Source organism: Aquarana catesbeiana, linkage group LG10 (genome assembly GCF_042186555.1).
Source record: "Aquarana catesbeiana isolate 2022-GZ linkage group LG10, ASM4218655v1, whole genome shotgun sequence".
In the NCBI taxonomy this organism is placed as follows: domain Eukaryota; kingdom Metazoa; phylum Chordata; class Amphibia; order Anura; family Ranidae; genus Aquarana; species Aquarana catesbeiana.
The window spans coordinates 106,224,286-106,246,499 of record NC_133333.1 but is presented as its reverse complement, the minus strand read 5'-3'; the positions used below and the strand labels follow the sequence as shown (position 1 = coordinate 106,246,499).

The 22,214-nt window shown below is 42.5% G+C and overlaps 1 protein-coding gene across 1 annotated transcript in view; it reads right to left on the bottom strand.

Moving 5' to 3' along the window:
• The window catches only part of POU2AF2 (POU class 2 homeobox associating factor 2), a 253,514-nt gene that overhangs the window by 5,420 nt on the left and 225,880 nt on the right, over nucleotides 1–22,214 (bottom strand). Inside the window, exon 4 of the mRNA XM_073602411.1 lies at nucleotides 11,345–11,643. Coding sequence (XP_073458512.1) covers nucleotides 11,345–11,643 — 299 coding nt within the window. The remainder of the gene's footprint in view (nucleotides 1–11,344; nucleotides 11,644–22,214) is intronic.

Below are 22,214 nucleotides of genomic sequence, written 5' to 3'. Positions count from 1 at the left end.
CAGACAGTAGGTCAGCTAGAACAGCAGGGTGGTAGGTGGGTACACGATGACAGCTGATAGAGTAGCAGGGTCAGGCAGGTAGGGTCAAACAGACAGGATGGATCTGGTATTCATTAGCCTGTGCGAGCATGAAAGGGAACATGTTTTAGTCTGTGCACAGAAGTCCGTCCAGAGAGGTCATCTCATCTTTCGGCAAGCTTTTCCTTACAATGAAGCTGGGCTTGTATGTTTTTCTTAGTGAGAAAAGGCTTCCATCCATACACCACAGTCCAGACATATGAAGAATATCAGCGATTGTTGTCACATGTTGTACACAATGGGTACTTTCCAGAAATTCCTGCAGCTCTTTTAATGTTGCTGTAGGCCTGTTGGCAGCTTACCTGACCAGTTTTCTTTTTGTTTTCAATTAATATTGAAGGAACATCCAGTTCTTGGTAATGCCACTGTTCTGTTATATTTTCTCCACTTGTTGATGACTGTATTCACTGTGTCCCATGGTATATTTAAAAATGTAAAACATTTTTGTACCTTCTTCTGACCGATACCTTCCAACAATGGGATCCCTTTGATGCTTTGTAAGCTCTTTGTGGACCATTGCTTTTGCTGTATGAGGCAACTGAGTAAATGTCAGAAAAATCCTACTACAACAGCCAAACCTTATTTAGGCTTTCTCAAAATCACTTTCATTGATGACAGGTGTGTGTTGACTAATATTTGACATCAGTTTGAATGTTATTGATTCATTCTGAACACAGCCAACTCCCTAACTAAAGGAGGGTATGTACACCTTTACAATCACATACTTTTTTACCACTAAATAACAATTTCAATTTGTGTTTAATTAAATTGCACAGGATTAGAGGTCACATTAAAGGTGGAAAAATATTGAAGTGGTTTATTTTGGTCTGATTTTTTTACATTTCAAAAACCCGACATTTCTATGGGGGTGTGTAGACTTTTTATATCCACTCTATCCCCTTTACAATATATATATATTTTTAAATAATATATTAGTCCATTCAACAATAAATATCTTCTTCCCATTCATTTTTTTAGTGTTTAATACACAGTGTTGTAGCACCCTTCCAAGTTAAGAGCAGTAATATCCCTGCACCATATACTATAGATGGACAAAATCTCATGCTAATAATGAAATCTCTGTTATGGAAAAGTTAGAGAGGGAAAGGCCTGCTAAAAACAATGTAAAAATTGGGGGGGGGGGGGGGGGGGGGATGGGAGAATGTTTTTTTTTCCAGTTTTTCAAGGCCGGTTTTTGTTTTTTTCCAGAAAAATTTAAAGAAAAGAAAAAGTACAGAATATGTTCTTTTACAATAGTAAACAAAATATCTATGACATGGTATGAAAACTATTAAACATGAAGACCTTGATTAAAGTTTTCTCAGACTTTATGTAAAGTCTTAAATTATCACAAGTCCTGGCATACAATTCAAGTACCACTGTTCTTCTCAATGAATGGGTGATTGTTGAGATACATGTCAGAAACCTGAGTGAGTACAGTTAAATCTCACTTGTTTAATAATAATAAAAGGTAAACAGAGTAAACGTAGTCAAAACATAGCCAGAGTTCAAGAACGGGAACGGATAGTCAGACAAGCCAAAATGTCAGGGAGCCAGAGATGAGCGTAGTAGAACAGCAAGCAGGATCTGGAGCCAAAAGGAATGTCAGCCAAGCAAGTCTTTAACAGGAACACAGGAGAGCATCTCTAGAGATATGACCAAGGTGAAGGCAGAGATCATCTGGGCTGGACGGCTTAAGTAGACAGGACTGACGAGCAGGATATCATCAACAGATGAGTCACTGTGTAGAGATAGGAGCTGGCAATTTGCCGACAGTTGAGTGGCCAGCTCAGAGAAGGAAGGGCTGAGCCAAGCCCTAACAGTACCCCTCCTCAATGACCCTTTCCCCCTCTGAGGCCCAACAGGCTTGAGGGGAAAACGTCTACGGAAATCACAGAGGACAGGGGAATGTACATCCGAGGATGAGACCCAAGAGTGTTCCTCCGGACCGTATCCTTTCCAATGCACCAGGTACTGTATACGCCCATGGAACCTACAGGAGTCAACAATGGACTGTACCTCATACTACTCATGGTTCTTAAGGTTCTCAAACTGTACTGGGTGAGGACAAGGCACCGAGGTAGTAAGGCGGTTGCAGACCAAAGGTTCTAATAAGGAGACATGAAATACATTAGAGATACGCATATTAGAAGACAGGTCTAATGCGTAAGCCACTGGGTTAATCCTGCGAAGAATACAGAAAGGCCTAATAAACTGAGGTGCGAACTTCAGAGAGGGAACACGAAGTTGGAGGTTGTGAGATGACAGCCAGACCCTATCCCCAACCTGGTAGGAAGGCGCAGGCAGGCACATATTGCAAAGCCTCCTGGACTTGTGCCCAAGTGGAACGAAGACCATGGAGATGCTCCTCTAATGCAGGAATACTCTGCGGAACAAATGAGTCAGGCAACATGGAAGGTTGGAAACCATAGTTCGCCAAAATGGGGACAATTGGGAAGCAAAATTCAAGGCACTATTGTGAACAAACTCCACCCACGGTAAGAAGTCTGACCAGTTGTTATGATGGTCAGAAATATAGCAATGTAGGAATTGCTCCAAGGACTGATTGGCTCGTTCTGCGGCCCCATTAGACTGCGGATGATACGCAGAGGAGAAAGCAAGCTGAATTCCCAACTGTACACAAAAGGCTCACCAGAACATGGGGCACAAACTCACTACCCCTGTCCGAGACAATCACCTTGGGTAGCCCATGTAAGTGAAAGATCTCCCGAGCAAAAATGGAAGCCAGTTCCTTAGAAGTGGGCAACTTCTTAAGTGGAATACAATGAGACATTTTCGAGAATTGGTCAACCACCATAAGGATAAATGTGTTGCCCTGGGAGTTGGGTAACTCCACAATGAAATCTATAGACAGGTGGGTCTAGGGCCTCTCTCCATTGGGTATGGGTTGTAGGAGGCCCACAGGAAGGTGTCGTGGAGTCTTACTCTGAGCACACAAGGAACAGGCAGCTACAAAGACGGTTACATCAGCACATAGACTAGGCCACCAGAATTGTTGGGAAATGGCCCAAAAGAGTTGATACTTCCCAGGGTGGCCAGCAGCCTTGGGAGAATGGTAAGTCTGGAGCATGGCAGTACGGAGACACTCTGGGACAAAGCAGCGGTCACAAGGTTTCTCAGGTGGAGCATGGACCTGAGCAGCAAGAATTTTGTCACCCAAAGAAAAAGTGAGACTGGTGAGACCCATAGCCAGAAAAGGAACAGGAGGAATCACAGAAACCGGAACCGACTCCATCTTGGAAGTGGAGGAAAATTGTCGTGACAAAGCGTCAGCCCTTACAATCTTAGTACCAGGTAAGAATGAAACAATGTTATTGGAAATAGAAAAGAGCCCATTGCACCCTTCTGGGAGAGAGGCGTTTAGCCGCAGACATGAATGTGAAATTCTTATGGTCAGTAAGAATGAGAACCGGCACAGTGGTACCTTCGAGGAGACGTCTCCATTCTTTCAGGGGTAATCGGATCGCTAACAGATCTCTGTCACCAATCTCGTAATTGCACTCCGCAGGTGACAATTTTTTCGAAAAGAAGCCACATGGATGCATAGCGCTCTCCAGTCTTAGAAGCATCAACCTCAAGAATAAAAGGTAACGTAGGATCAGGATTTGCCAACACAGGAGCAGAAACAAAGGCAGCTTTGAGACTCTCAAAGACCTTAATGGACTCCGGAGACCAACTCTGTGGGTTACCGTCCTGTCTGGTCATATCAGTCAGGGGCTTGACCAGAGACGAGAAGTTACGAATAAACTTCCGATAATAGTTGGGCAAAGCCAAGAAAACGTTGCAGAGGACATAAACTCACAGGTTGGGGCCACTGTAGGACTGCTGAAAGTTTCTCTGGGTCCATCGAAAAACCAGCAGTGGAAATAACATAACCCAGGAATTTAACCTGTTCACGATGGAATTCGCACTTCTCCAATTTACAATAAAGATTGTTCTCTCTTAGTTTCTGAAGCACATGACAGACATCTGAGTGTTGGCTCTCCTGGGACTTGGAAAATATGAGGATATCGTCAAGATAAACCACCACACATGACTGCAACAAATCTTGGAGGACATTGTTAAAAAATTCCTGGAAAACTGCCGGGGTGTTACAAAGGCCAAAAGGCATTACAAGGTACTCATAATGGCCTGTTCTGGTATTAAACCCAGTTTTCCACTCGTCGCCCTTCTTAATCCTCACAAGATTGTATGCCCCTCTCAAATCAAGCTTCATTAAAACTGTTGCTCCCTTGAGGTGGTAAAAATAACTCCGTAATCAACGGAATTAGGTAGGCATTGTTAATCATGAAACTATTAAGACCCCTATAATCAATGCAAGGTCTCAGTTCACCACTCTTCTTCTTCACAAAGAAGAAACCAGCACCAGCAGGAGACAAGGATTTTCATATGAAACCTTGAGAAAGTGTGTCTGCAACATACTCCTCCATGGTCTTATCCTCCAAGACCGACAAAGGGTAAACCCAGCCACAAGGGGGTATGGCACCAGGTTGAAGGTCAATTGTGCAACCATACGACTGGTGTGGAGGCAAACTACCTGCTTGACATTTGTCAAAGACATCACTAAAATCGCGGTACTCTTCTGGCAGGGAGGAGAGAGAAGAAGTGCACAGGGCCTTGGCTACCTTCTGGAAGCATGTCTTACTGCATTGTGGTGACCAGGAGAGAACCTCAGCATGGAGCCAATCAAAAGAGGGGTTGTGCCTCTGTAACCAAGGATAACCAATAACCAGCGGAAACTTAGGTGAGGAAATAACTTGGAGTTGGATTATCTCATGGTGAAGAGCCTCTACGACCATGGATAATGGAACCATCTCATGAGTCACATGGGCTGGCTGTAGAGGTCTCCCGTCCAAGAGCCTAAAATGGCAAGTGGAGTGTCACGCAGCAGCAGCGGAATCGAGTGCTTCTATACAAAGACAGAGTCAATTTACAGGCCTGCAGCCCCAGAGTTGATGAGAACCTGTATCTCGAAGAACGACTCAGCCCAAGAAAGGGTAACCGAAACCAGGGGCTTATCCTTCTGGATAACTGGGGATGAAAAAACACCACAGTCTGTCCGTGACAGGACCTCAAGGTTTGGACGCTCCCTGGATGGGCAGGACAAGACTGTGACCTGCCTGGCCACAACAAAGGCTCAATCAAGACGCGTGAAGCCCAAGTGCATGGGTTCATCTTCACTGACCGACTCGGTACCAGGAGGAATGGGAGGTGAGGGAGGCAAGGGTGGGACTGCAAAGTTCGGAGACAAATGTACAGGAGGCTTCCGCCAGAGTCTTTTTCTGAGTCTGGAGTCAATGTGGATGGCAAACATGATCAACTTCTCCAGCTCAGTGGGTATATCTCTGGCAGCTATCTCATCCTAAATGGTATCCAAAAGACCATGGGAAAAAAGCAGCCACGAGGGCCTCATTGTTCCAAGCAACCTCTGCTGCCAGAGCATGGAATTCAATGGCGTAATTGGCAACAGTTCTCGTACTCTGTTTGATGGACATAAGGCACTTGGAAGCATGCGGGAACGTCAAAAACCCTTTTAAAAGAAGACACAAACTCAGGGTAACTCAAGACAACAGGTTTTTGCGTCTCCCATAGAGGGTTTGTTCAGGCTAAGGCTCTCTCAGAAAGCAAAGATATCATGAAACCTACTTTGCCTCTGTCCATGGGAACTGCCTGGGGCAGCATCTCAAAGTATATCTCAACCTGCTTGAGAAACCCTCTGCATTGGACTGGATTGCCTCCAAAGCGCTGGGGAAGTGGAGCAGAACCGGACATACCTTTTATAGAGGTAATACTCGAGGTGGGTGCCTGCACAGAGACTGAAACAGCAGCAGGTATGGCCTGCAACACAGGTTTTACCGGAGCAGCCACAGTGGGAGATTCCAGGTGAGCCATGCGACTCAGGAGCGTTTGTAATGACATGGAAAACTGATCCATTCGGTGATCCTGCTCATCTAATCTGGAAAAAAATTATCAACAAGTGGATTGACTGCAGCTTCTGAATTCATGGCCTTCACCTACTGTCAGAAACCATGAATCAGACTGAGACAGAAGTAAAGTTAAATCTGACTTGTTTAATAATAATAAAAGGTAAACAGAGTAAACGTAGTCAAAACATAGCCAGAGTTCAAGAACCGGAATGGATAGTCAGACAAGCCAAAATGTCAGGGAGCCAGAGATGAGCGTAGTAGAACAGCAAGCAGGATCTGGAGCCAGAATAAATGTCAGCCAAGCAAGTCTTTAACAGAAACACAGGAGAGCATCTCTAGAGATGTGACCAAGGCGAAGGCAGAGATCATCTGGACTGGACGGATTAAGTAGGCAGGACTAATGAGCAGGATATCATCAACAGGTGAGTCACTGTGGAGAGATAGGAGCTGGCAATTATCCGACACCTGAGCGGCCAGCTCAGAGAAGGAAAGGCTGAGCCCAGTCCTGACAATACAGTAGATGATAGTTTCTGTCCTTATCTGGCCTTAATTGAAAGATAAGAGGGTATGTTCGTCTGACAAATTAGTTTATCTTTATAACCTTTAAATGATTCTAAGACCCCTTTCACACTGGGGCATTTTTCAGGTACTTTAGCATTAAAAAAAGCGCCTTTAAAGCGCCTGAAAGAAGCCTCATCTGCAATCCCAATGTGAAAGCCCGAGTGCTTTCACACTGAAGCGCTGCGCTGGCAGGGCATCAAAAAAAGTCCTGCAAGCAGCTTCTTTGCAGCGCTTTACACCGCTCCTAAAGTGCCCCTTCCCATTGAAATCAATGGAAAGCGCCTGCAAAGCACCTTGACAGCTGCGCTTTGTGGCACTTTTACCCTTTTTTTTCAGCCACTAGCGGGGGTTAAAAGCTCCCTGCTAGCACTCGAAAAACGCTGGTAAAGCACTGCTAGTTTAAGCGGCGCTTTACCAGCGTTTTTCCGGCGCTGGCAGTGTGAAAGGGCTCTTAAAGCACTCGGGCTTTCACATTGGGATTGCAGATGAGGCTTCTTTCAGGCGCTTCACATGCGCTTTTTTTAACGCTAAAGCACCTGAAAAACGCCCCAGTGTGAAAGGGGTCTTATTTACCGGCTCCCGACTGGCTCACGCAGATAAACTGTGGGAGAATGTCTCTCCTGGGCGAAATGAGTAGATCCTTCCCTTAAGTGGCTGCCAGAGGGCACATGCACACCACCGGAGGTGGGCACGATCACTGCAGGCCATGTCCGATTGCGTGCACGAGCACAAGCACGGGGATTTGTGTATGTAAACACACAAATCCCTGTGCTGTCAGGGCAGAGGAGATATATCGCTTGTTCCTACTAAGTAGGAACAACGATATGTCTCCTCACCTAGTCAGTCCTATCCCCCCACAGTTAGAACACACTAAGGAAACACACATTTAACCCCTTGATCGCCCCTTAGTGTTAACCCCTTGCTTGGCAGTGACATTTACACAGTAATCAGTGCATATTTATAGCACTGATTGCTTTATAAATGTCATTGGTCCCAAAAATGTGTCAAAAGTGTCCGATCTGTCCGTCACTATGTCGCAGTACCGCTAAAAATCGCAGATCACCGCCATTACTAGTAAAAAAAATGTAAAAAAATAAAAATGCCAGAAAAATGCCATAAATCTTTCCCATAGATTGTAGACACTATAACTTTTGCGCAAACCAATCAATATACGCTTATTGCATTTTTTTTACTAAAAATATGTAGAAGAATATATATCGGCCTAAACTGATGAAGAAATGTTTTTTTTTTTAAATTGGGGGATACTTTTCATAGCAAAAAGTAAAAAATATTGTTTTTTTTTTTTCAAAATTGTTGCTCTTTTTTTGTTTATAGCCTAAAAAATAAAACCACGGAGTTGATCAAATACCACCAAAAGAAAGCTCTATTTGTGGGGAAAAAAAGGACACAAATTTAGTTTAACCGCTTGCCGCCCGCCTGCTGTCATATGACGGCAAGGCGGCACGGCTCTCGTTCTGGGAGGGCGTCGTACGACGCCCTCGCCTTGCCTACCCACCAGGGGGCGCTCGCGCGTGATTGCCGTCGGCGTGTCACTCGTGCCCGCCGTGTCACTGGGCACCCGATGCACATGCCCGGCAGCTGCGATGTCCGCCGGGCACACTCGATTGCCCGGTAACACGGCAGGACGTGGATCTGTGTGTGTAAACACACAGATCCACATCCTGTCAGAGAGGAGAGATGACCGATCTGTGTTCTCAGTACAGAGCAACACAGATCGGTCTCCTCCCCTTGTGAGTCCCCTCCCCCTTCAGTTAGAAACATTCCCTAGGAACACAGTTAACCCCTCGATCACCCCCTAGTGTTAACCCCTTCCCTGCCAGTCACATTTATACAGTAATCAGTGCATTTTTATAGCACGGATCGCTGTATAAATGTGAATGGTCCCAAAAATGTGTCAAAAGTGTCCGATGTGTCCGCCACAATATCTCAGTCACAATAAAAATCGCAGATCATCGCCATGACTAGTAAAAAATAAATAAATAAATAAAAATGCTATAAATCTATCCCCTATTTTGTAGACGCTATAACTTTTGCGCAAACCAATCAATATACGCTTATCATGATTTTTTTTACCATAAATATGTAGAAGAATAAGTATCGGCCTAAACTGAGGAAAAAATTAAAAAAAAAAATTTAAAAAAATGGATATTTATTATAACAAAAAGTAAAAAATATTGTGTTTTTTTCAAACTTATCCCTATTCTTTTGTTTATAGCGCAAAAAATAAAAAACGCAGATGTGATCAAATACCACCAAAATAATGCTCTATTTGTGGGGAAAAAATAATAAAAATTTGATTTGGGTATATTGTTGTATGACCGCGCAATTGTCATTCAAAGTGTGACAGCGCTGAAAGCTGAAAAATGGCTTGGGCAGGAAGGGGGTTAAAATGCACTGTATGGAGATGGTTAAGTACAGCGTTGCATGACCGCTTAATTGTCAGTTAAAGCGACACAGTGCCAAATTGTAAAAAGTGCTCTGGTCAGGAAGGGGGGGTATAACCTTCCGGGGCTGAAGTGGTTAATGTTCTCCACCATCACAGCATAGTGTTCACCTATAGTCTGTTCAGTAAATTGTTTTTTCTTTTCCTCCTCTCAGTAAAATGGTGAGACCAACATCTAGAGTTTGAAAACTTTTCCACAGTGCAATTTCTGCTGAGAGCAAAGCTGCAACTTGCAAAAATTGTGAGGAAAAAAAACATTTTCCAAATGCTACAAGGATGACAAAACACATCCTGGCATGCCAGAGGTGCCCTAAAGACATTAAATTAGACTTTATGGAATTACATGACCATAATGAAAGTGCAAGTAGCCTTTCCCTCCAAAGTTCTCATTCCAGAAACACTCTTTCTGCTGCTTCTGGATCATTGCAAAGTGTTTCTTCACCAGCAGCAAGTTCAGGTAAGGAAATGTTACACACCATGGCCTCCCAAAATACACAATAACTTCATCAATAGAGAAAATGGCACCTAGCTACCAGGAGAGCATACATCAAGCTCTTAACAGAGCAATATATGCTTCTGGATCAGCATGGTCAATAACTAAAATTCATATTGGCAGGAAGCTTTTACATTATTATGAGGGAAAGGGGGTGGTTACCTATTCTCATGTATAGGTGAAATGTTCCTAACATATACAGTCCTTGTTATTCCATTTGTAACAAAAATACAATTTTAAAAATCAAGTTTAACCACTTCAGCCCCGGAAGGATTTACCCCCATCCTGACCAGAGTACTTTTTGCGATTCGGCACTGCGTCGCTTTAACTGACAATTGCGCGGTCATGCAATGCTGTACCCAAACAAAATTGACATCTTTTTTTTCCCACAAATAGAGCTTTCTTTTGGTGGTATTTTATTGCCTCTGCGGTTTTTATTTTTTGCGCTATAAACAAAAAAAGAGTGACAATTTAAAAAAAAAAAGCAATATTTTTTACTTTTTTGCTATAATAAATATCCCCCAAAAATATATAAAAAAGTATTTTTTTTCCTCAGTTTAGGCCCATATGTATTCTTCTACATATTTTTGGTAAAACAAATCGCAATAAGCGTATATTGATTGGTTTGTGCAAAATTTATAGCATCTACAAAATAGGGGATAGATTTGCAGCATTTTTATTATTATTATTTTTTTTTTATTAGTAATGGACTGCAACATTATGGCGGACAGATCGGACACTTTTGACACTATTTTGGGACCATTGTCATTTATACAGCGATCAGTGCTATAAAAAATGCATTGATTACTGTGTAAACGACACTGGCAGTGAAGGGGTTAAATACTAGGGGGCGGTGAAGGGGTTAAGTGTGTCCTAGGGAGTGATTCTAACTGTGGGGGGAGGGGCTACACCTCACATGACAGCGATCACAGCTCTCGATGACAGAGAGCACTGATCTTTGTCCTGTCACTAAGCAGAAAAGGGAAATGCTTTGTTTACAAAAGCATCTCCCCGTTCTACCTCTCTGTGACACAATCGCGGGCACCCGGTGGACATCGAGTTCGCGGGACCTGCAGTCACGGAGACCGCGGCGGCACACGCGCCCCCGCAGCACCGCTTCTTAAAGGGGACGTACCTGTACGCCCTTTTGCCCACCAGTGCCATTCTGCCGACGTAAATCGGCGTGTGCTGGTCGGCAAGCGGTTAATGGATTTACTGAATAAGCTGTACCTTTATTCCAAGCATAATACCTTTATATACACTGCATTTTGCCTACCCAGTGTAACAAAATGATTTTCAATTTGTACAACAACTCCACACTGAATTTGTATTTTATTTTGTTTCTGAAAATTTACATTTTTTTCTGCAAAAACAGGGGAAATATTTTTTTTTTTCCCCATGGTTTCAAAATTTTGGGAAATTTTACATCTCCAGGAGAGGTAATTCACACTTACCCTGTATGTGATCTCTGTGCCTAATCCTTTTTCAGGTGCAGGTTATACTTTCCCAATTATTCAAACTTCTGCAGTGATTCCCAATATACAGACTTTTCCGTGCAGATTGGAACAAAGGGGTTATGTCTGTTTTGTTTTGTTTTTAATTTATCGTAGGGTATGATTAATAAATAGCACAGTTTGTGATATTTTTTTGTGTCTTTATCAAATTTTTAATTTTGATATTATTGAAGTGCTGCAACTGAGGGGGGGACATTACATTTAGAGAGCTTGGAGAGTATTATTAATGATTGAGTCACTTTAAATCAGTAGTAGTAGTAGAGTAGTATCATTTAGAATTACTTACTAGCAGATAATGTGATGGGTCACCAGAGAAATGAGGTAGGAGAGGTGGCAGCGATGAAGCACTGAACAGAGAGCTGCCAGCAGATGTTACTGATGTACTTCGGTAGTCACCTATAGAGTCAGAGAAATAAGGCTCAAGCAGGGATGGGTAGCTTTGGATGGTTGCTGAATCACAACCTATCGACTTTGACCCCAAAGGTGATGAGTAGATGTCATTTGAGTATTGCTTGGCACCATGGAACTCAGATTCAGGAAGGAAAGATCTTCGGACGCTGTAATACCCAGACAGCACAGGTGAACCTGGTAGAATATATTAATAATTTACAGATGGTTACATTGTGTATTGCAAAATAAAATACAATTGAAATAAAATATACTGTAAAATGCAGAGAGGATTTGAATTTTGTTTTGGTCAGAAGAAATCCTGTTCATATACTTCATATCCTTTACATATACATGTAGATGAGATGTCTTGATCTCCAAACTCATGTGCGCTGCAATAGAGTTTAAAGCGGCACAGCACATAGTGTACTTATGTATGTGCTTCAGTAGATGAAAATGGGAGCATGCAATGCAGTGCATAGCACTGTTGTGTGAATGGGCCATAAGAGTCAGTTCCCTAAGCACAACTTATCGCGCCATTTTGATCAGGCGCATAATAGGGACCCATCGGGGCTAATTTTTTATGGCATTGATTCCATCAAACCACACTGGAGGGGAGGCAACAAAACCACCCTTATCTCGCAAAACGAAACAGCTTGGATATATAGGTTGGGGTCCCTGGCCCCTAGGGGCCTCAACCTAGATATAGATCTCAATTGTTTTATTGCCAATCCATAAATTCACTGATGTGTTTCCATTATATACATGGGATATTTACGTCTTATATCTCCTCAAACATATATTTTCTAAAAACCACCCAATTTTGGGATATTTGGGATGACCCTATTTTCAACCTTTCTACTTACACATATATAAAACTATTTTCCTTACCGTGGAGGTATATTTATATTTTTTATCTAGATATGGACTATAGGTAGGTCTTTTCATCCTCTTACCATTCATCCAGTCACCACACACCTTATTACACAATGGTTGACATATACACCCAATGGCAATACGGGTGGTCATGGCACAACACAGAGCTGTCACACATATACTCGTATTCATGAGTAGTACCTGGGCATCACCAAAAGGATAATTCACAATTTTAGGGCTAACTTCTACGCCCACACATATATTCATATGTTTTAGGTATATGTATGGTACATATAGGGTCTCACTTATACTTATGAGTAGCGCCCATGTACCACTCACAATAGGATTCTCATTAGTTTTTGGTTTAACCTTTACGTTTCTACTTTCATGAAATTCTTTAGCCTAAACTAGGCATGGATGCACATAACAAGTATATTTTTTTGTTTTCCTGACACCCTATACACATACGACTACATCTTTCTCTCACACATGTACTAGCACACATGGACATTATCCCTGCCTTAGAATGTATACACTCTCTCTATATGATATGGTCCTACAATATGACTATTTATCCTCCACATACGCATTGGTACACACGGACATATATATCTTTGCCCTAGCGTGCATACACACTTTCTCTATTTGGTACATATAATCACTTAATGGCCTGATGATTACACATACTACTCACTCATAGTTGATCCCCACAGATAAGTCTGAATATCGTTATGTCCACCAATTACAATTTTTAGATATATGTGGGTATATCCGCCTATGTTGGTGGGCGGATCTCAACCTATATATAAGGATGTTACCTGTTTGTAATTATTCACCTTCTATGCAATCTGTGTTTATGTCTCTTAGTTTATTAGTTTTTTTCTTGGCTTGCTAATGAATATGAATGTTTTCATGAGGGAGTAAAAAAATTACGAAACACTGTTAAATGGAGTTGAGACAGGGACTGACTATGCATTAATTTTCAGGCATGCCACCCTTGACCAATAGGGGCATTCAGTGATTCTCGCCACGAATCTGTATGCTTTCCCTGGGATGAATAGACTATTATAAACCTCTCCCCTTTGAAATAGCTGGAATAGGGAGCCTGCAGTCTTTCTTAAATTCCCTACCCAGGCTGCTTGGCGTCACTCCTATCCAGACACAGAGATCGTAGGATGCCTATTAGAGATCCCGATCCGGCCCCCTTCCTCCGCCCCCCTTGTAATGAATAGCGGGGATTGGCTGTGAGCTGAATGAAGGGCGGGACACAGTGAACGTTCCCCACATGATAAAAACCGACTATCTATAGCAGCGTAGCAGCGTCGCTGAATACGTCAGAGGACGAAGCGCGCACGACGGACCTACGCTTCCCACATCACTTCCTGGCAGACCTGTGGGTGGAATAGACACTTGTCCAGCTGATCGCTACTTCCCCCAACTTGTATCTGCATTGCTTACAGTGACTGTGGATACCATACAAGACAGTATTTGAGCATTATCCTCCCCCCAGTGGTCAAGGGAGGAATAGCGGAGTACTGTGCTTGGATGTGTTTTTAACTATTTTAAACTTTTTTTATACTTTACTTTGAAAAATCTGAATTTTTTATACATATAATTTAAAAAAAAATATATACCCATTGAGACTTTATCACACTATGGAAGTCTCCTTTTCTTTGACACATGAGGATTAAGATCTACCGGGATACAACTGGAGATATGACAGCAGTGAACAGAAAAGCCCTTGTATAGGACTACAGGCCTGACACCCCTGCAGGGGTTCCTACCTTTGGTGAGTGAGCATTTTGAGGGGGGTTCACAGAAGTCACCACCCTACGCTGTACGCACGAAAGTCACCTGGGGAACAACCTGATTGCTGCATGCACTGCATGGGACTGTCATAATATGCTTCGATCTCCATAGTATACGGACTTTGCATTGAAACACAGATATATATGCTATTGATGTATGATCTTTGCTTTTCTTTACAGGAATTATTATATATGTGCTTATATATGGTTTTTTATGCACAGAGTATGCTTTCTGGAGTTCCTGATCTAGAGAGAGTACACTGACCTATCAGTAATATATGGGCTGCAGACAGCTGCTTGGTGACAGGTTTTATATATTTCTTAGTAGGCTACATGCAAGCCTATGCTGACTTATATTTACATGTTTTAGTCATCTTTTACCTTCACTAAGCCGTGACAACATCGCAATTCTCCTTCGTATAGAAAAATGTTTTCACATAAAAATGTCTTTATACATATATATAAAAAAAACGTTTTCATATAATGTTTCCTGTATATGCTTAGCCATACAGGTTTTTGAGGTAGCGCCGTTCTATCCCTATAATATTCTTTAAACAAAATTCATAAGAGTCAGTTGACTTGAAAACAGAGCACTACTTTCTGTTTTATATCATAACAGTTGTTAAGCAGGGAGGTTTATTGATGTTTGATCAAATTCAAAACTGCCTCCAATGATTAACTAATAAATCACTGTGTTTACTACAATAATAAAGAAAGGCAAATGCAAGCATTTAAAAGGAAAGGTCACATCAAAAGTTAGTTTAACCACTTCAATATAGGGCATTTTCACCCCCTTCCTGCCCAGACCAATTTTCACCTTTCAGAGCTGTTACACTTTGAATGACAGCCATGCAATACAATACCCATATGAAATTTTGATAATTTTTTTCTCCACAAATAGAGCTTTCTTTTGGTGGTATTTGATCAACTCTGTAGTTTTTATTTTTTGCGCTATAAACAAAAAAAGAGCGCAATTTTGAAAAAAAACACAATATTTTTTACTTTTTGCTATAATAAATATCCCATTAAAAAAAATCAAAAACAAATGTTTTCCTCAGTTTAGGCCGATATGTATTCTTCTACATATTTTTGGTAAAAAAAAATTGCAATAAGCGATATTGATTGGTTTGTGCAAAAGTTATAGCGTCTACAAAATAGGGGATACATTTATGGCATTTTTATTGCTATTTTTTTTTACTATTAATGGCGGCGATCTGTGATCTGCAATTTTTTAAGGTGACTGCAATATTGCGGTGTACACTTTGGACACTTTTGACACTATTTTGGACCATTCACATTTATGCAGAGATCAGTGATATAAAAAATGCACTGATTACTGTATACAGTAAATGTGACTGGCAGGGAAAGGGTTAACACTAGGGGGTGATCGAGGGGTTAATTATGTTTCCTAGGGAGTGATTCTAACTGTAGGGGGCAGGGACTCACAAGGGGAGGAGACCGATCGGTGTTCCTCTGTACTGGGAACACACCATCGGTCTCCTCTCCACTGACAGGACATGGATCAGGACATGGACAGGACATGGATCTGTGTGTTTACACACATATGGCCCGTACACACGGTCGGATTTTCCGATGGAAAATGTCCGATCGGAGCGTGTTGTCGGAAATTCCGACCGTGTGTGGGTTCCATCAGACATTTTCCATCGGATTTTCCGACACACAAAGTTGAAGAGCAGGAGATAAAATTTTCCGACAACAAAATCCGTTGTCGGAAATTCCGATCGTGTGTACACAAATCCGACGGACAAAGTGCCACGCATGCTCAGAATAAATAAAGAGATGAAAGCTATTGGCCACTGCTCCGTTTATAGTCCCGACGTACGTGTTTTACGTCACCGCGTTTAGAACGATCGGTTTTTCCGACAACTTTGTGTGACCGTGTGTATGCAAGACAAGTTTGAGCCAACATCCGTCGGAAAAAATCCTAGGATTTTGTTGTCGGAATGTCCGAACAAAGTCCGACCATGTGTACGCCCTAATAGATTCACGGTCCTGCTGTGTTGACGGGCAGTCATGGGTGCCCGGTGGACATCGCGGCCGCCGGGCACGCTCATCAGGTGCCTAGTGACACGGCGGGGCGTGCGCGCCCCCTAGAGGCTCAGAAGCAAAAGATGTCATATGACGGGGGCCCCGAGGGACAAAGGGTTCCTGCCGCCGTCATATGACTATAGTATGTAGGGAAGGGGTTAAGATGAGCCATTTTCTTCCGTTGACTGCCAGCGAGAGGACGTGTCTCTTTTCAGCTCCTGTCATAGAAGAGGCACAGCGCCCCACAGCGGCTTTATCGGAGAATACACCTCCAGCTTTTACATCGGAGATCTAATGTGAGTGGATGTTTGTTCTTTGCATCATTGAGATCCAGCCTTGATGGTCCTGCGATCGGGTTGATCCGGAAGCCATCCATCATCCCCTGGGATCCTACCTTGGAGGTCATCCATACACTTGCCTGATGTGGCACATTGCCTGTTTGATTCTATGCTGCCGGTATTAGAGTCCACCATATCTAGTAAGAGCATCTACATCTCGCTTTATATTTGATGATCCTCCCATTGGATGTTTCCATCATGGATTGAGTTGTGTCCCTGATTCACTTCACCAACACTTAATTTATTGAACTTTTCCTTTCCACCTTGTGACATTACTTTTTGCATTTATTTTCATTTGAGGTTTACCTCATAATTATTTGGTTTGCAGATGGACTTTTGCATACAACACTCAGCCTAACTTCAGTACTAATACACATGGTGGTCATCATTTGTGTACAGTTTCAGCGCTACATTTTGCCATTTTCTGTATTCACATGTTTGTCACATTTTTTATGTAGCTACTTTTTCCTTTTTTGATTTTTAGGGTTTAGCGCAGTAATTACCCCCCATTCACAAGTGGTTAAGATGAACTTTGTAATAATAATAACTCACAATTGGCCCTATTCACTAAGGGGGGCAACATACGTTTAAACATATTATTTTAGCTTGTTTTCATAAACGTCTACAAAAGACCATATCCAAAACCACTACCACATGAAGAGTTTTATTGGCCAGTAGGCTGGATGGCTGATACGTTTTCCTTGTTCACTATTATATCAATTTGGAATAAAATGTGGCTATATACTTCTAAATAGTAGTGCAAATCATGTATGTTTTGTTGGTGGGGTGCTATGTTGAGTGGCATACGCAGGTTCAATAGAAACTGGTCAACATTCAGCCCGTGTGTAGTGCACTGTGTACAGCCAGTGTCGAAGGGGCATGACCGAAAAACGTCTGCCAACCGGCTCCCGATCAGCGTGCATCCCCCTGTCAGAACACATTAGAATAGCAGGAGATATCACTGTACTAGTTTTTTACTCAGTTTTTTTCGGTCAGCCTGCTGGGTTGAACGAAAAAAAAAAATAGCAGTGTGTACTAGGCTAGTAAGTAAGTAGGTAAGGTTTTCTTGACTCCATTACATTACCAGAACTGTCTGTAGCTGACAGGGAGGCCTTGGATAAACCTCTGACTCTAGAGCAACTTTGGGACGCTGCTGCCTGTTTACCAAACAATAAAGCCCCAGGTGCTGATGGGTTACCAGGGGATGTTTATAAAATTTATGGAGCCAATTTATTGCCCGAATTATTTGAGGTATTTAATGCAGCATTGGAGTGTGGCTATCTTCCTCCCTATATGAATGAGGCGATTATCATAGTCCTATTAAAACCTGGCAAGACCCCTAATAATCCAGAATCATATCGCCCAATATGTGATTGGCGAAAGTAATCTCTAAGATTTTACACCCAGACTAGTCTAGTTTTATTCCAAACAGATCTACCGCAATAAATATTAGACAATTATTCCACAACCTGCAGGTTCCATCTGATAACTTAGGTAACAGAGCTATACTGTCGCTTGATGCGGCAAAAGCTTTTGATAGTACAGAATGTAACTTTTTATGGAACTGTTTACAGAAATTTGGACCTCAGTTTATCACTGGATACAGCTTCTATTTTGTTGCACCGGTAGCATGGGTTCAGGTAAATGGACACATATCGGCTCTCATTTTATTACAATGAGGATCAAGACAGGGATGCCCACTATCACCCCTCCTTTTTGATCTGGCTCTTGAACATCTGGCTGTTGCTATTCGTCAGTCGCCAAATATTATGGGGTTCTGAAGATCTTTAGGAGAGGACAAGATTGCCTTATATGCTGATGACACACTTCTATTTCTGGGAGATACCGCACACTCCCTAGTAGCAGTGATGTCCCTAATTACCACATATGGTTCCTTTTCAGGTTTCACAATCAATTGGGCTAAGTTGGTTCTTTTACCGAAGACCCTTTGGTAGATAATATACCAAGTCCCGCATCCCAAAAAGCTGTAGTCTCTACATTAAAATATGTAGGTGTTCAAGGTATATCACAAATGACTGAGTATGTAGAGAGAAATCTAGATCCATTGCTTAAGCGCCTTAAACAGACAGGGAAAATCTGGAGCAAGCTGCCTTTAACAGTAGATGGTAGAGCCAACCTGATAAAGATGGTTTGGATGCCACAATTGTTGTACCTTTTACATAATTATCCTGTAGGGTTGCCCCAGAGATTTTATCGACAGGTGGACACCCTCTTTAGAGACCTTATCTGGAGGTATAAATACTCCCGGATTAGACTAGAAGTTTTGCAGCTGCCCAAGGATGGAGGTGGTCTAGCTGTCCCTAATGCCAGATTGTACTACTTGACATCACAACTCCAACATTTATATGGCTGGAATGCTATAGACTCTGAGTTCCCTATATAGCAAATCAACTTACAGTGGAGCCAATGGTGCAGCTAATAGCAGCTCATTATTTTTTATAGTAAATGTTGCTTTCCTACATTTTACATAATCCATAATGTTTTGACTACTGTCCAACAACTTACTTCGCATGAGGGATATACCCTATATATAAAGAAAATAAGAGGTTGCGCTAGTACTAATAGAACACAATAAATACTTTACAGTGAAGAAAGAATTCATATGAGGATTATAAATAAATCAATGTGCAAAACTCAGTAGAAAAAAATTATATATAAAAGTCCATAGATTAAAGCATCACTCAAGTGTTGTGAAAAAGTCCATGAGAATAAAATATCAATGAAGTGTTATAAAACGTCCAAATCACCAAAAAAATATTGTGATGTAATAAAGATTGAAAAAAATCCAAGTGATAAATACTCAAGATCTGTGTTAACTAGGAGGGGTCCACCACCAGATATTGAAGGGGTTACTCCTTACCAGAAGGCCATGACCCCCCACTACAGAGGATCACAGCAAGCAGAGATCTTTAAAGCCAAAATGGGGATTACCAGCGGTGTCCACTAGGGGTCATCTCGTCAGCAGCCTCTCCAATAGCCCAGGGCATGGGTACCAAAAAATAGAAGGGGCTCACATAGTGTAAAACCACTTTAACATTTTATTAAAAATAGATAAAAACAGATATACACTTACAAAGTGTCAAATGGAAAACAGCCTTAAGTCCGGCTCCGTGGCCACCGGAGCACGGACAAACCCGTCCTACTGGAAAGCAGCTCGCTTGGGGGTGACGTCAGCGCGTCGTCTGGCTCCGCCCTACGCGTTTCGTGACATCATCACGTCTTCCAGGGGCACAGGCGGCGCGCTGCGTCACCCCTCTTAAGTAGTGCTGAGCCGAACCAAGCCTCACTATGGATCGCTGTGCACAATGGACTGCACGGACCGCCGCACGCACTTCCGGTACTGAAGTGCGCTCCACAGTGCCAGCAACCCCCGGAGACCACATAGCCCAGACAGCACATCTAAATCGATACATATCCATAAAGGCTAGCACATTAAACTGTTACCCAACAAGGTGCCTAGTACAGAATAAGCTTAATGACCAATGTATATATACATACACATATACAATTCCACACCAAACGGACAGAACATACCAAAATAAGCTATCCCTCCAATTCATGCCACCATAGACTCTCCAATCAACCACAAGCGATCTGAGTTGGAGGAATTAAGCCAAACAGAGATCTTATTGGCATTGGGGGAGAGTTGGTGGGCCAATAAAAGCCTCCAAACAAGGGGATGGTGAGGGGCCGATAAAAGCCTCTAGCATAATCCCATTTTGTACAAACGACAGCGCCAAAAGGCGTATGTCGTTTTCCCTAGTGGTCGGAGGAAAAATTGGACATTAAGCAAAAAAAAATATATAATAACATAAAATAAAGAAATTTGTTCAAAAACCCAATTGCCTCCAGGCAGATGGATAAGAGCTGGAGCAGAGGGGATCATCAGAGATCCAGCATCCAACGGCTCCAGCACAATCCAAAAACTCCAAACATGCTCCTCTCTACCCCATATACCGGGGCTATTGAACCGGAAGTGGAGTATTATAACAGTTGTAGTCACCAGCCACCTCACCTGATGGATAACACCATCTAGTGGGTGAATCAGAGAATACAACAAAAATCCATGTTACAATGGGAATGTCAGTACATATCCCACTGATGTAAACCAAAATACCAAAAGGTATGTGTAAACTGTATCTCTTTGCGGTTGAAGGATTAAGGATAAATAAATAACAGATAAATGTATAAAAAAATTATAATAATAAAAGGTAAAATATAATGCATAAATGGAGTTAGGAATGGACTTCAGCCAATAGACATATGGTGTGCATGCGCATAGTCGACAATGAGACCCCCCAGACACTGACGTCAACATACGTTAGGAGTTATTGATAAACGCATTGACGTCAGTGTCAACATTTAACCCAAAGGGGGTATAAGTTCGGAGTCGGTAAATCCAAGACATTTCGCATTTGGAAATTTCCCTTACAAGAGAACTCCCCCTCCAATGTGGTCTGTATTTGTCGATCCCAACGTACAGAGTATTGGAGGGGTCCCTACCATGTACCTCATCGAAATGTCTTGACACAGGGTGCTTATCAAAACCCCTGCGGATATTACCAACATGTTCGGACAGTCTAACTTTGAGGGCCCTCTTGGTCCTGCCCACATATTGCAATCCGCAGGGGCACTGAATAAGGTAAACGACCCCCTCGGACGTGCAGGTTATAAAAGGTTTAACCTGATAGGTTCGTGAGGTACTGGTAGACATGAATTGGTTTATTTTTCTACCTCTATCACTGTTGAGGGAGCAGACTTGGCAGTTCCTGCATTTATAGTACCCTGTAAGGTCATGGAAAAAGGACCTATTGTTGATAGGTGGGTCCTGCACTGTTGGGGCGATTTTATTGCCCAACGTGGATGCTCCCCTAAATATAATACGAGGATTACTGGGTAGAACCGTACTCAAAACTGGGTCTGTAGTTAGAATGTGCCAGTGTCTCTTTATCAAATCTTTAATCTGGCGGTGCTGGGTGGAGAAGGTGGTAATAAAAGGTAAACTAAAATCTCCCTCGTTGTCGCGTCGTTGGCCTGTATTCAATAGCAGGGATCTATCTTTGTCCCTCACTTGTTCCAATGATCTTGATAGTGCAACCTGGTCATAGCCCTTCTCAACAAACCTCTTAGTTAGAGAAGCTGCCTGATTGTCGAAGGTCTCGATTTCGGTGCAATTCCGCCGAAGGCGTGTGTATTGTCCCATTGGGACCGCCTTCAGCCAAGACTCATGATGGCAACTATCAAGGGGAATAAAGGAGTTTCTGTCCGTAGCCTTAAAATGCGTGGACGTCACCAATCTATCCCCCTGAGCCTTAACCTTAAGATCGAGGAAGCTAATTTCTTCCGTACTCATCTCGAAGTTCAACCTAATGCCCCTGTCGTTATCGTTCAAAAAGGTCATGAAATTCTCAAGCTCAGTCTCACTGCCATCCCATAGGAGGAGGACGTCGTCAATGTACCTAGCCCACAAGACCACCTGTGGTCTGGTCCAGGCCCTGACGACGTCCTCCTCCCACTTGGCCATAAAGAGGTTGGCCAGGCTGGGGACATATTTAGCCCCCATGGCCACTCCTCTATCCTGGCGAAAAAATTGGTGATTGAACCAAAAATAGTTGTGGCTCGCTGCATAGTAGAGTAACTCCATGATAAAGTCCCTTTGAGGCGGAACGAGATCAGA